This window comes from Gracilinanus agilis, chromosome 1 (assembly GCF_016433145.1).
Source record: "Gracilinanus agilis isolate LMUSP501 chromosome 1, AgileGrace, whole genome shotgun sequence".
Classification (NCBI taxonomy): domain Eukaryota; kingdom Metazoa; phylum Chordata; class Mammalia; order Didelphimorphia; family Didelphidae; genus Gracilinanus; species Gracilinanus agilis.
The window spans coordinates 544,051,287-544,066,130 of record NC_058130.1 but is presented as its reverse complement, the minus strand read 5'-3'; the positions used below and the strand labels follow the sequence as shown (position 1 = coordinate 544,066,130).

Sequence of the window (14,844 nt, the reverse complement as noted above, 5' to 3'; positions counted from 1 at the left end):
AAAAAAAAAAAAAAAGGTCATGGATATGGACATAAAGAAATTACTGGTGACAGTGACTTGAAGGGACATGTCCAGGAGACTTTAACACATTCCTCAACATTGGCATCTTTCAAATAATACATTTAAATTGCATCCTTTATGACAATTTCTCAGAATGGTCACTCAGCTACTCACTCCATTCAGAGTTTTAAAAGGAGATAAGAATTGCTCCCTCTCCTCTCTGTCTGTCTGTCTGTCTGCCTGTCTGTCTGTGTCTCTCTCTCTGTCTCTGTCTGTCTGTCTGTCTGTCTGTCTGTCTGTCTGTCTGTCTCTCTCTCTCTCTCTTTCTGTCTCCGTCTCTGTCTGTCTGTCTCTGTCTAAGCTGGTTCCCATTTAGCGCCCATGTCATACACTGGAAAATTTGCCTTTAAAGAAGTCCTTGAGTTGGCAATGATTTTCAACTTTCCTGAGCTGGAAAGCTGCCAAGACCCCAGTCCCTCTTTTAAGAAATACCTTAGACAGATATGACAGAGTTTAAGATAAGAATACAGCAAGCTAACAACTGCTTCTGGGGTAGTGCATATTTGTTTTTATTGTTTGGATATTTAGTGACATTTATATTTTGTCTTTGCAACTCCGAAACAATTAGCGTGTCTAGTTAGTATGTATGTCATGGATACTGATGCTCTTTTCTCCTTAATTAAAAGACTTAAATTTGTTTTACTTTTCAAAAAAAAAAAAAAAAAAAATCAGCAGAATTATAATTGTGGAGATATACACATCTATATATCAAAAAAGTAAAACACCAAAACACAATTAGCAGAGCTTCAGAAAGAACTGCAAGCGATCATAGAACAAAAGCATTTTTAAAAGTCCTCCTGTGTCATGTTAATTTGCTTGACTCTATTAAATGTGAAAAGTCTGATATAAAGTTTTACTTCTTATTTTGACAATCTGAATTTTTTGTTGACAGTAAGTTTATAATGAAAATTTTGAACAAATATTACTTGCAGGAGAAAAATAGCTGGCCTATCACCTTGTGAACTGACAAGCTTTTAAGAAGAAAAATAATCTAACCAGCGATGGAACTGGCTATTTTATTGCTGCCAAACTTTAAACAAGTATTTGGACTAATAATAGGAGCAGATGATACAACATACACAACTTATAAGTAAACAAAAGACCTCAAGTGTATGTATGTGTATATGTGTGTGTGTATATATGTATGTATAAGAAAAGGAAAATTTACTTAAAATGTTCATTTTATCAAGACTTACTTTGTGAGTTGAGCTAGTTCAAATTCCAACGATCTCTTTGCTTCCAACAACATGTTGATCTCTTGTTTCATTTGCTTTTCTAACCCTTTCAGATTGTCCTTCTCAAAAGCCTGAGTTTTCAATTCATTCTGTATCAGTAACCGCTTATTTGATTCTTGCTCCAGCTGCAGTGTTAAATTCTTAACCTATGAATGAAAAAGTACTTTGGAACACAAATATTTCTGCAATTGGCCTAGTGTTTACCTGAAAGAACATTCAATAATATTTAATGCCCATTATGGTTCCCTAATTTACACTAAGCAACTTCCCTAAGAACTCTTAAATGACCCTAAATTTTCAATGAGCCACATTAACTTTTAAATCTAGCTATTAGTAGAAAGAACATTGGATTTGGAGTTATAAACACATTAAAAATCCAACTTCTGCCACCTCTACATGTTTGAGAATACATTCTAGAATTTTGCTAGGAAATGAAATCAAGTTTACAGTTATGAGTCCCTATTTTCTGCCAGCTCTCTGAAAAATATAATTTGTTCTTTTCTAGTCCAATGATATCTCTCTCTTTCATTTGCCATAGTTTTAAAAATCATGAACACTGGTTCAATCATCACTATCAGTTCTTTTAGCACAATGGAATATAGCTTCCTGGGCTTGTTAACACATAAAATAAAAACAGTACCATCAAAATGCTTCATATAGATGATCTCATTTAAGTCTCAAAACTGTGATGGAGGTACTATAGGTATTTTTTCATTTCTATTTTACAGATGAAGGAAAAATTGGGATAAAATCACCACTCATATTCACACAACAACCAATAACTTTTGGAGGCAGAATTTGAACACTGGCCTTCCTAAGATCAGGTCCAGTAAGTACTATACCATTTTGTTTTCCAAGCCTAGATGCATACCAAGTTAGAGGAGGCAAAGGGGCTTTCCTGATGTAATATTGAGCAAAAAGCTCCTTTCCAACTTGAAGTCCAAGCACTACCCAATCTCAACATGGAACAAGGTTCTAATAATATCAAGCTAAATGAATCATTACTGTGAAAAGCAGAGGATGTAGCCAAAGAAGTTTTCTAAAGGGAAGATGGGGATCAAAATCTCCAAACACCATCTTCTCTTTTAACTCATTCTATACCTTAATGGAGTAATGAAAACAACATAATCCTTTGTTTAGCAACCACAAGAGTTGCACAACCTTATTCATTCGATATAAGTTCTGCTGTCTATGTAGAAAAACACCCAGTCAGTCTCGTAGCAGATTAACCTGGGGCCAGGGGCACAGATATTTCTAGTGATGTGTTCTCACATATCAAAGTGATCAAATAAATGGCCTAAGAACATTTTTTAGACAGTTTAGGTCTAAAGTTGACATGTGTTCAAAGAAAAAAATGGTTACAAAATTACAGATATTTAAGTTATTCTTGCAGGAGACCTTCAAGCCTGTTAGAGCAAAAACTATTTTTACAATATACATGAGCTAGAATTTAAAGTTCTCTCATTTTGATTCACTAAGTTTCCAAATCACGTATCAATATACGTAGTAAGTTTTTAAATTTGTGAGAAATACACATTTCAAACAAAGGGAGGCTAGTTACTCTTTATCTTCCTATTCACTTTGGGCTTCAATTCCCTATAAGCCCTTTTGAGGCCTGACCTTTTATATTATCCCTAGCTTTCCTCACCAGTAACAGTTCTTTATGAATTTTATTGATACTCATTTCAACACCATGCCATGTTTTTGTATTTATCCTACTGATTGCATTTGCTTCTATCTTTTACACATTAAAAAAAAATTCTATTCTATTCTAGTTCTATGAGTACCCATATTAGACACCTTCCTCCCATTTCTTTCTTATGAGAATTATTTTTGTATCTAGAATCTTAGTGTTTCACATTACTTCAAGAATGATGTCCCTTGAAACTGTTTGAACACATGGGTTGAGGCGGACATGACTGGGGATGTAGACTCAAAACTACCACACCAATGCAACTAACAACAATTTGGAAATAGGTCTTGGTCAATGATACATGTCAAAACCAGTGGAAATGTGCATTGGCTATGTGTGTGTGCGTGTGTGTGTGTGTGTGTGTGTGGGGGGGGGTTAGGAGGTGAAGGGGAAAGTAAGAGCATGAATCATGTAACCATGTTTACTTTTCTAAAAAATAAATATTATTAAAAATTTTTTTTAAAGTATAATAAAAAAAAGAATGATGTCCCTTGAGAGTTATAATCCAGGGCATCCTCAGTGTCCCCTCTCTCTATGAATTATCTGAAACCCAATTTCTCCAAAGCTAGTATCTTGTTAAATTTTTCTCAGTTTTCCTCTCTTCTAGCCCAAATTCTAAAGTGCACTGGCCACTTCTTTGCCCCACATTCTCGTCATCTAGTTTTTCTTTGTCAATAAGAATTCAGATACAGAAGAAAAGTTCCTCTAATTTCTTCTATCTTTTAAGGGATGAAAATTAACTCCCTATTCCTATTATCACTTAAGGAAGGAAATTATTATCTGTTCTGCTTTTGGCAGGAAGACTCAGTAGTTGTCCATATATATTAAGAGTCATCGCTGCCCATAAGCCAGTTTTATGTTTTCTTTTCTGAATACATATATTTTCTTTCTGTTCAGTTGTCTGTAGTATAAGTCGATGAAAATACTATTTCTGGTTTTGCCTCTATTTATTTTGACCCAAATACTTTATATCAAGCTGTTCTCCAAACTTGTCTCTGTTTTGTTGCTAAATTTATTCACACCTAGTCTTTTTATTATTCAACTTTTAAATAAAGTATGTCCTTTGAAACTTCCTATTTCAATTATGGGTTTTTCATCATTCCAAGTCTCAAGTTAAATCTTCCTCCTCAAGAGTCAGCAGTTCAATATGCTTACCATCCATCTTTCAGATGTAGATATCATAAGTCATGAATTTACTGTTGGTTCTACTTAGATTTTTCTCTTACACATTTTAGGTATTTTTATTGTTATTCTTGCTACATTACAGCATCTAGGCTTGTGGATATATATGAGTAGTTTTCCCCCTTTTAACACCATTTTGATGAGATTTTCAAGATTCTAGGCAAACATAGCTTTAATCGTTATTTATTTATTATTTTTATGATGTAATGCACTTCAATTTTATGTTATATAAACAATAATTTAACATACAATAATTTAGATTTATTTATTATCCTTTGTTAGATGTATTCTATATCTAAACAAGAGTCCCTTCACTTTTTAAAGTTAAAACTCTGAATCTCATTCTCACAAAACCATTTTCTAAACTAGGCTTCCTCTTTTGAAGTCCTTTATATTTGAGAAGCAGTGAGGAAACTATCATTCTGGTCTTAAATTCCTTTCTTAAGACATTTTTATTCTTAAAATATTTTTAGTAATGTGTTCTGGATTTCTTCTAAGAGTCATGTCCAAGTGAATTTTCTTTTAAGAACAGTGATCATGTGGTTTGAAAATATGTGGATGGTCATATCCTGAAAACATGCCGGTACAAGACCCGAGGCTTCATTTTCTAATAAATGGGACTGAAATAGGATAAGAGAAGTTGGAAGTAGAGAATGTAATTACTGTAGAAAGTTACTGCCAGTTAACAGACCAGGTGAGAGGTGATAAGAACTTAAACTAGGATGGTAGCTCTGTGGAGTGGAGAAAAAAAGAGATGTATATGAGATGTTGTAGAAAAAAAATATATAGGATTTGGTGAATGAATGAATAAGTTAGGGTTAGAAATGTAGGATGACACTGGGTGAACAGAAGGAAGGTAGTGCCACCAACAGTAAGAGGGGATTTTAAGAATAAGGTTTCCTTGTGGGAGGGAAGTACAAAGGAAAATATAGAATTCTGCTTTAGACATGTGAAGTTTGAAATCAGCTGGGATGTAGGTGTTGCTGTTGCTGTTTCTTCTTTTTTTTTTTTTTAACCCTTACCTTCTGTCTTAGAATCAATATGGACTGTCCTTTATGTTTGTTACCCCAGCATTTAGCAGTCCTTGAAACATAGCAAATACTTAGTAGTAAATCTTTTTTCATTCATTCATTCATTCATTCATCATTTGTAAAAAAAGATTAATGTCAAGCTGTCTCCTTAATATACACTATCAATACAGTTGTTTCTCTTTCTCATTAAGAACACAAAGACAAGGATGTCCCTTTTTCTTACTTCATCCTCTATCCTTTCTTTATGTTCAGCCAAATGCTCCAGTTTTTGCTGTGACTGTTTCAAGTCGACATCGAGCATGGAACATTGCTTTTCAATGTGAACAACTCTATTTTCGGCTTTCTCTCGTGCTGCTCTCTCTTCCTTCAGTTTCTTTTCCATTTCTACAAAATGACAAAATTAGTTCTTAACATTCACTTAAAAAAAACTGTTACCTTTAAATTCCCAGATATCTACCATCCTTCCCACCCCGCCTCCTCGCACTAGAAAAGGTATTATATAACAAAAGATATATGTATGTAGAAAACTGTCTTGCTTGTCTCTATTTATTAATTCTCTTTTTGGAGGTGAATATATACAAATCATTCTTCAAACAATAAACATCTCCTTCCTTCCAAGGCCAAAAGTGAAAATGGTATAATGACCAGTTTGGGCCCCAAAGGAAAGTATGCTCCTTCCTTTTTGGAAGAGTATAGGTTTGGAATATTTTTCATGAATTATCAGCATCAGTTAATATATTACTTAATTTGATGAACTGATTTTTTTTCTTGTTTCTTCTTTGTTAGAAGGTATGGCTGGATAGGAGATAGGTAAGGGTTATGTAATTAAAAAATAAAACAATAAAAATAAATAAGTTTGGAAAGTGTTGGATTTTCTTTTGAGTATTAAACTAGTGATATGTGTTTAGAGTATAGTTTGTCAAAATACAAAGCTAACAAACATTATTTAAAGCTATTGGCTTTCTGCTAATTTTATAGGGAAATATAAAAAATAACACTTACCGCACATTGCAACTGATTTTGCCTCTTCAATAGACTGATGTTTGTCAGTTAAACGAGCTTTAGTCACTTTATGCTCATTTACTTCTTGTTCTAACCTTTGTTGTAATGATTTTAGCTTGTAGTTTAAATCTATTTCTAAATTATTCTTTTCCTATAACATAGGAAATAAGAGCCATGTAGTTATAAAAATTACCATAGATCTCAAATATCAGTTACTCTTTATTAGTGATATGAAATTCTGATAGCATATTTAATTAGGTATTTTTCCTTCCTAAAAACAGTTCCCAATTCTCTAACAATATCAATGACGAAAATCAAGAAAAAGGTTTTTCCTCTGAAAACAATTTTTTTTTTTCTCCTTTGAAAAAGTCATCTAGGGGTATAGAAATGTTCCTTGGGAAAGCTTATAGAATATCAAAGAGATTCACAGTTGGAAAAAATGAATATTACAGTTCTTTATTCCTAATTTTGTTGGTTCCTCCTTTATGGGTCATGGTTAAATATGTGTTGGCAGAAGAGAAGCAAGTACTATCAATGGAAGACCTGCCATTCTTCTTAGGACAGGCAAACAATTTATATCTATTGAGACATACAGTCTGGTCTCAGTCTAACCTAACCCTAATATCCAGTGCACACTGACTAACTAGCTATATCTTCTATTCCTTCTTGCTTCTACAACTTGGCAGACTCGACTGGACACCTGGTAGGGGTGGGGAGAAGGGGGAGAAATGTCATAGGGATAACATCATTTCGCTGAGATGAATATGCAGCAGCAGGCTGCTCTTTTCCTGAAATGTGCAAGATAAGGATATCCCAAGTACTTTTAATTGCTATGCATTTTTATTTCTGCTCCTCTCCTTGTCTCTCCTCTCTCATACATCTCTTCATATGACATAATTTCTTATTTGAAGCACTTTTTTCCTCCCACTCAAGTTTAAAAAGCCTACAGCAGTTAAATATCTCCAAATGATACAAAAATATTCTACATTTAAAATACAGAACACGTTATTTAATTCTTCCCTTTCTCATATTTAAATATTTACATTTTAGGAAGTTATTTGCTTAAAATAACAATTTCAAACATATATTCTTAATCCGCTAATAACATTTAAAAAACCAGTTGGGATACTTGCTTCCATACCTTTTCTGAATGATTAAGCATGTCCTGAGCCTCTTTTCTTTCCCCCTCCACTCTTTCAAGGTTATGTTTGAGGTATTTCACTTCTTCCTGCAAAGATGTAATTCGAGCTAACAAGAAAAAGAAAGAGACAAACCATAAATACCCTTGATATCATAAATTCAGTTTTGTTTATATCTCATTCAGATTAATTTAAAGCAGAAAATATCCCTAATCAGGTAAAATTTATTAAGTGAATTCATGCAGACAAATGCAGTTTGTAGGTGCTATGAACATAAAACAAAAAACCAACCAAAATTACTAGAACACTATATCACAATATCATGTGATGTGGAAGAAAACATGTAAATTAGTTTTGAAATAAAAATACTAGTTAGGTTTTTAAATTTTATTTGGATAGAAAATACTAGTCTTAAATTTCTATTCTCAATAAACTGATATTTAATACATGTGATGAATCCAAGGAGTTACTTTCAACCACTATAGGAATGAACCTTAGTGAAAACACTTTTCCTTTGATATTACTTTAAATAGAAGCATGTTTTTCCTCCTTTGAAAAGATTATAATTGTCAATATATCAATGCAATGAAGTTCAATTTTTTACTAAACTTTAGTAGAATTTTTTTAGCTAAATATGTTAAATGTAAGAAATGAAAATAGTTCAGCAACACAATCTGAATTTACCTCAAATAGGCAATGGTGACAACTCTTAGTTTCTTAGCAACTTGGCTAATTAGAATGTGCCTTCAATGCCCAGGTCCCTGATTTCTTTTAGGTTTCTGATCTAAGAAGATTAACAATATAATGCAGAAGGAATCTTGCCTAATTAAATAGTCCCATATGGCCATACTATTATTATTTTCATGTTCTCTACTGTAACATGTCTGGGCATTTTCTGGATCAGCTCTCTGTTAGCACGCAGGAAGAGATGAAAGATGTCCAATTGTGAACAAACTAAAGCACTTCAGAAGAATAATGCATTTCATTGGCATCTTCTTCCTGCCCTTGCCATTTTTTTCTGAACTTGAAAGAGGGTTGAAGAGGCCTCAGGACCTGGGTTCAAATCCCTACACTGCACCTTGCTACCATAAAGCCTTGGGCAGGTTAACTTATTGCTCTTTGGCATCACTTTCCTCATCTATAAAAATAGGGGTTGGGGGTTGAAGGTAAGGCTGGGTAGAACGTGTGACTGTTTCTCTCCAGGTCTCAATCTGCAGTCATATGATGACTTTCATTTTTATATCAAATCATTTCAGCTCTTATCATGCCTCCACTCCCAGTTAGTCTTTCCTCATTACAAAGAAAACAATTATACGTGGTCAATCAACATAGCAATCATATCTGACAGCATATGCATCATTCTACACCCATAGGTCCTCACCTCTACAACTAGAAGAAAGCAAATCACTTTCTCTGATTAAAATTGGTCCTCATACAGAATTTCGTTTCATTTTATTGTTCTTTTCATTTATGATTGTAAACCCTCTATATACTGTTTCCTTGGTTCTGCATCAGTTTTCAGTCTTTCCATGTTTCCCTGAATTCCTTATAGTTTTCCTTTCTTATCTGTTACATTCATATATTATGTGTTAGTCATTCCTTATTTTTGGCATTCACTTTGTTTCTAGTACCATAAACAGTACTAAGAATTACTTTGAAAACCGCCAAATTTCCCCTTTAGTTTAGATAGGCTAACCTACAAAGACATCAGTCATATATCTATTCATATAAATTTCTTTCATAGTTTTTCTGAATCTACTAGTCTGAACATATCAACAGGTTATAGGTGCAAACCCCACAAAACAATATCACATATATAAAAGGCTTTATGGAACAAAGTACTTTATATAAAGTAATCAATCAGCAAGTAACTATTAAGCATCTACAATGTGTCAGGCATTGTGTTAGACCCTGGGGACACAAAGAAAAGTAACAGTTCTTGCCTCTGAGGAGTTTACAATCTAGTAAGGGATGACAACATACACACACACACATGTATATGTATATATGTATATATGTGTGTGCACATATATGTATATATGCACATATACAAAAGGAATACAAGATAATTTGGGAGGAGGAAGAAGCAGGTGGGTAGAATGTACATTGCAGGAATGGGGGACATCTGGCACAAAGAAGGGAGATGGAGAGTTATATCTGTCACTTCCTCTTTATATCCCCATACAAGTAGTTCTGTCTTTTTTTTTCTAGATTTCACTTTTTTTTGGTATAAATAATAAATGTACCCTTTTAAAAATAATCCTTTTTGGGGCAGCTGGGTAGCTCAGTGGAGTGAGAGTCAGGCCTAGAGACAGGAGGTCCTAGGTTCAAACCCGGCCTCAGCCACTTCCCAGCTGTGTGGCCCTGGGCAAGTCACTTGACCCCCATTGCCCACCCTTACCACTCTTCCACCTATGAGACAATACACCGAAAGTTAAGGGTTTAAAAAAAAAATAATCCTTTTTTTATGCAATGACTTTGCTCTGAACTATTTTGAAAAAAAAAAAAAAGAAAAGGCTATCATGTTATTTTTGTTTCCAGTCTATAGTAACTTCAGGTTCTAAAATAGAAGGTTCTATTTTGTGACACCATAAACAATAAATTATAACTTGGAACTAAAGATTAGACTATACAGAGAAGGATTATGCCAGGATTAAGAGAATGTATTTCCTGGATGAAAAGAGTAGATATACTTAAGAGGGGTTTTATAATCAATCAATAAGTATTTTTTTTTTCATTAAAGGGAATCTTGTGATGAATCTCAAAATGAAGTTCTTTTTGAAAAGATTACTATTTTAAAAGTTACAAACGGGGGGCAGCTGGGTAGCTCAGTGGATTGAGAGCCAGGCCTAGAGAGGGGAGGTCCTAGGTTCAAATCCGGCCTCAGACACTTCTCAGCTGTGTGACCCTGGGCAAGTCACTTGACCCCCATTGCCTACCCTTACCACTCTTCTGCCTTGGAGCCAATACACAGCATTGACACTTCAAGACAGAAGGTAAGGGTTTAAAAAAAAAAGTTACAAACTAGAACTAAAATGATAAAAGAATGCTATGTCATCTAGTCATCTATCTTAAGGATATTCCATAAGTAAATATTTAAGGACTATATGATAAAGCCTTCTAGGAAGCTTCTGGGAAAATAAATGCTTCCTACCATCATTTACCTAATACCATATGTTCACACTGACATAGTATCTTATGGTTTATAAACCTCTATGCAAGTAGATAATTCTTCATTTTATAGGGGGAAAAAAGTGATACCCTGAAAGGTTAAGCTCCTTTATTACTAGTTAGAACTGGGTCTGGCATTCAGGTATTTTACTAATTTTAAAAGTAGTTTTTGTACCATATCACTGCTTACTACAAACCAAATAATACATTCCATAAGAGAGAGATATCATATCTTCTTTAGGGACTGATTCATTATAAAATCAAGAAATAAATACTCACTAATCCTCTTTTATCTTTAAAATAAAAGGTCTCCATTAAAAGTGAAGAATCAAGTAGGGGTTAGAGCTAGTTGGCTCGGTGGGTTGAGAGCCAGGCTTAGAGATGGGAGGTCCTAGGTTCAAATCTGGCCTGAAACTTTCTAGCTGTGTAATCCTGGGCAAGTCACTTTACACCCCCTCCCCTCCCCCCCAATTGCCTAGCCCTCACCGCTCTTCTGCCTTAGAAACAATACAGAGTATTGATTCCAAGACAAAAAAGTGAATCAAATAGATGGTGAATAAACCTCTTAGCTTTGAAGCATAGTTAACACTCCTCACTGGTTTCCAGGGAACACAAAATGTACACACCAGATGATTATTATAAAAATTTAAAGATACAAAGCATCATTTAAAAAATCTATTTAGACTTTATTTCCCAACTACAATAATAACAATTTTCCATATGTGTTTTCTAAAACACTGTCCTTCACCTCTCAAGACGGTAAGCAATTTGATCTGGATTATATGCATTATTATGCAAAACATACTTCTCCACATTGGTCACTGTTGTAAAAGAACACTTAACCAAAACCCCAAAATAAAAACAAACTAATGTGAAAAATAGTATCAAGTATCATGTTATAATATTATAATTGACTGTCTCCAGCTACACTTGGGGCTATTTAAAAACTGTAGCCTTGAAAAAGATCCAGTTTGCTGTGATAACTGCCCTCTTTTTTCTAATTCCATGACTAAGGAAATTAAGTTTAAATAGTACTTATTATCTAGGTGAAGGTACTTTGTTAGGTGTTTTGGTAAAATAAATAAGAAATTTTCTGCTTTTAAAAAACTTATTCCAGTGATTTTCTCCACTGTGTGAATTTAATATAAATTTGTACCTCTCTTTTCTTTTCAAAAGGGAAGTTTTGAAAATCAAATTTGTCTCAGCCCCACCCTTTGATTAGGTTAAGAACAAGGCATGTATACTATGGGAGGACTCCAGAGGCCTCATAGCTATTGTGCATCCCAGAATACTCTTGCCTCTTGTCTCATGTGACTCCTAGAGTAGTCACATGAGACTGGCCTGGCCTCTAACCTGGACTAAGGTCAAGTCTGTTCAATCAGGGAGATCCAGAAAAAAATGATGTCCCTGGGGTTTTAAGTTATGGGTCAAGGAAATCTGTGGGCTCTTTTCCTAGGAAGCAGCTCCCATTACCTGAAGAATGGAGAGGTGAGGTAAGCGGCAAGCTCAGGTTAACTAGTCAACCAGTAATGTGATTAGGTGTTTTTTTTTTTTCTTCAACCTGCTTTTCGCTAGCTAAAAAATAATTATAATATACAGTCTACAGAGAATGTTAATCCTAATACCATGGAACCAGTTTAGTACCAAACTTAACTTTCAAATCCTATTTATGCTTCTTTATCAGGACTAAGGTTCAAACATCCCTTTTCCCCTTTGTTTTGTTTCAATATTACCATATATATCAACTCTGTCATGTTGCAATTGACATAAAAGAATAGAGAAACAGTCATATGTCTAAGGCAGATGGTATTTCATTTCTTTTTTCTACCCTTACCTTCCGTCTTGGGAGTCAATACTGTATATTGGCTCCAAGGCAGAAGATTGGTAAGGGTGGGCAATGGGGGTCAAGTGACTTGCCTAGGGTCACACAGCTAGGAAGTGTCTGAGGTCAAATTTGAACCTAGGACCTCCTGTCTCTAGGCCTGGTTCTCAATACACTGAGCTACCCAACTGCCCCTGGTATTTCATTTTTATTCCTAAGCTGCACTTCTAGGCTTTATATGCCTTCATCCTTCTAGACTCACCTAGAGATTCATTAATATCTTTAGCACAACCTCTTCCAAATATTAAGTCTTATATAAAATAGCTATACTTCAACATCCAGGTTCTTATTCCTGTAAATATAGGATATAAAGCTTTTCTTCTCTGAGTGGGTAACAATCTTTGGTGATATACTACAGATCCTGATAATCTCATTTAGTATGTTTTACATGATTCTCAAAAAAATCAGATGATTCCTGCAGTTTCCTCATCTGCAAAGCAGGTGTTTTTTCATTTTGTCTACCTTCTGTGTTTTGCTTACTCTGATCAGATAAAGTGAAACTAAAAAGTTAAGATATTTTAGTAAGTGCTTGTAGCATTATGGCACCAACTTGAGAGCTGGGCTTGGAGTCAGAAAAATCTAGATTTAAAAGCTTGACATTCACTAGCTGTGACCCTAGGAAATATGTTACTCATCGTGCTTCAGGTATCTCTTTAAAACTTATCTTCTAAGAGCTGTAGTTTGCACTGATAAAAGGAGTTACAATACCAAGAATTCCTCTAACCTAAAAAAAGATCAAAGACTTCTCCATATATAAGAAGTTTAAGGCAAGTGCAAGCAATTATTACTCCGAAAGAAAGAATTGTTCTCATTTCTGATTTCACTGAAGTACTTGGATCGATACTTTTATTGACCACTTTACCTTGGAGATCTCCAATCATTTCAGATCCATGACTTCGGTCTCTTCGTTCAGCTTCTAATGCAGCTTGTAGCTGGTAATAATCCTGGTCCACTTGTGATTTGGTTGACTCTAAAATTCTGTTTCGCTCCTGTAATTCTCTGTTCAGGGACTCTAACTGACTTACTGATTTGCTCAATTCTGTGTGGCTCTTCCTTAATCTTACTGCTGTGTCCGATTCTGTCCTCAGTAAGTCATTGGCATCTTCTAGCTATTAGAGAGAGACAAAAGGGTTTTTAGGGGTAAAGTACAACTCAAAACTACAAGATTATAAAACCACATTATCAAAATTAAAAATTGATCTGTAAAAAAAGAAGCCTTACTTGTTTCTGTAACTGTGCCATTTTCTCATTTGTAAGCTGAGAATTCTGACTAATTTTCTTCAAGTCATCCAACTGATCCTTTAATGTGGAAACTAGAAAAAATGAACATAACATTTTAAAATTTCTCAGAAATATACTAATTAACTTTTTTAAAAGTGGGAAATATTATGAGGCAAGAAATTCATTCACATTATTCCTCGAATTTCAAATCCTCAGGCCAAAGGATCTTGATTTCACAGGATAAGCCTAAAAAGTAATTCCTAATTATGCTGCTACAGGCGTACATTTTGTCATCTTTAAACTTTTAACCATTTATAATAATCTTCATAAACTCTTACAGTTGTCTCAAAAATTTAAAATTATAACCACTTTCAGTAAACCAATCATAAGCATTTGTTAGGTGCTTTATAATGTGCTAAAGCACTCCTTGTTTAAAAAGAAGAATTCTATATAAACTTAAATGATATTGGACATCTTTTGAATTACTTTAAGGATCTAGGACCTTATTTCCACAATGAACATTTTCACCGAAAAAAGTCTCATGGCATGGATTTTCAGTCACAGTGTATTCCAAAACGGCAACTTACCCTCATTTTCAACATTTCGTCTCTTCTCATTCTCCTGTTCTATTTTTCTTTGGTACTCATTAACTCTGTGCTGCAGCAACATTTTCTCTTTCTCAATTTGAGACACTGTGGATTCTAAATTTTTCCTTTGATTTCCCTGAAATAAGAAATATTTGTAGATTTATTACCTTACCTTGTCATTCTTTCAAAATTTTTATGAACTCAAAATTTAAAAAAGAAGTCTGTTGAGAAACTGTAAGATATGAAGAAGCCAAAGAGTGAGGTTTTTTGTTTGTTTTAAATATGAGAAAGAACTTAAGAGTAACAGGAACTCTTTAACATTGAGCTGGCTGCCTGCCTGATGATGCAATGAGAAGAATCTCACAATTATAAGCAAAACCTCCTATATTAGTAATGAGAGAAAACAATTGTTTTTGCATTTTTTCCTGATTTTAGAAGAAAATAGAAATATATTTTATGGCTATTACTTTTACTGACCTTACAGGCCTATAATGTTAATATAAAACATGAAATATCCATTATCTTTTTCTGCTCATAAAATTGTTTGGCATATTAAATCTAAAAGGATAATTTTATTCAAGGCAATAGTTCCAGAAGCAAGATGGAGTCGCAGTTTTATCTTTCAGCTCAGTCTATAGCCT

At 34.1% G+C, this 14,844-nt stretch overlaps 1 protein-coding gene across 1 annotated transcript in view; it reads right to left on the bottom strand.

Moving 5' to 3' along the window:
* ROCK1 (Rho associated coiled-coil containing protein kinase 1) overlaps positions 1-14,844 on the bottom strand; it is a 161,810-nt gene that overhangs the window by 37,422 nt on the left and 109,544 nt on the right. The window contains exons 14-20 of the mRNA XM_044666645.1: positions 14,204-14,339; positions 13,617-13,708; positions 13,258-13,504; positions 7,345-7,451; positions 6,204-6,354; positions 5,425-5,585; positions 1,257-1,441 (exon numbers count right to left, since the gene is read on the bottom strand). Coding sequence (XP_044522580.1) covers positions 1,257-1,441; positions 5,425-5,585; positions 6,204-6,354; positions 7,345-7,451; positions 13,258-13,504; positions 13,617-13,708; positions 14,204-14,339 — 1,079 coding nt within the window. The remainder of the gene's footprint in view (positions 1-1,256; positions 1,442-5,424; positions 5,586-6,203; positions 6,355-7,344; positions 7,452-13,257; positions 13,505-13,616; positions 13,709-14,203; positions 14,340-14,844) is intronic.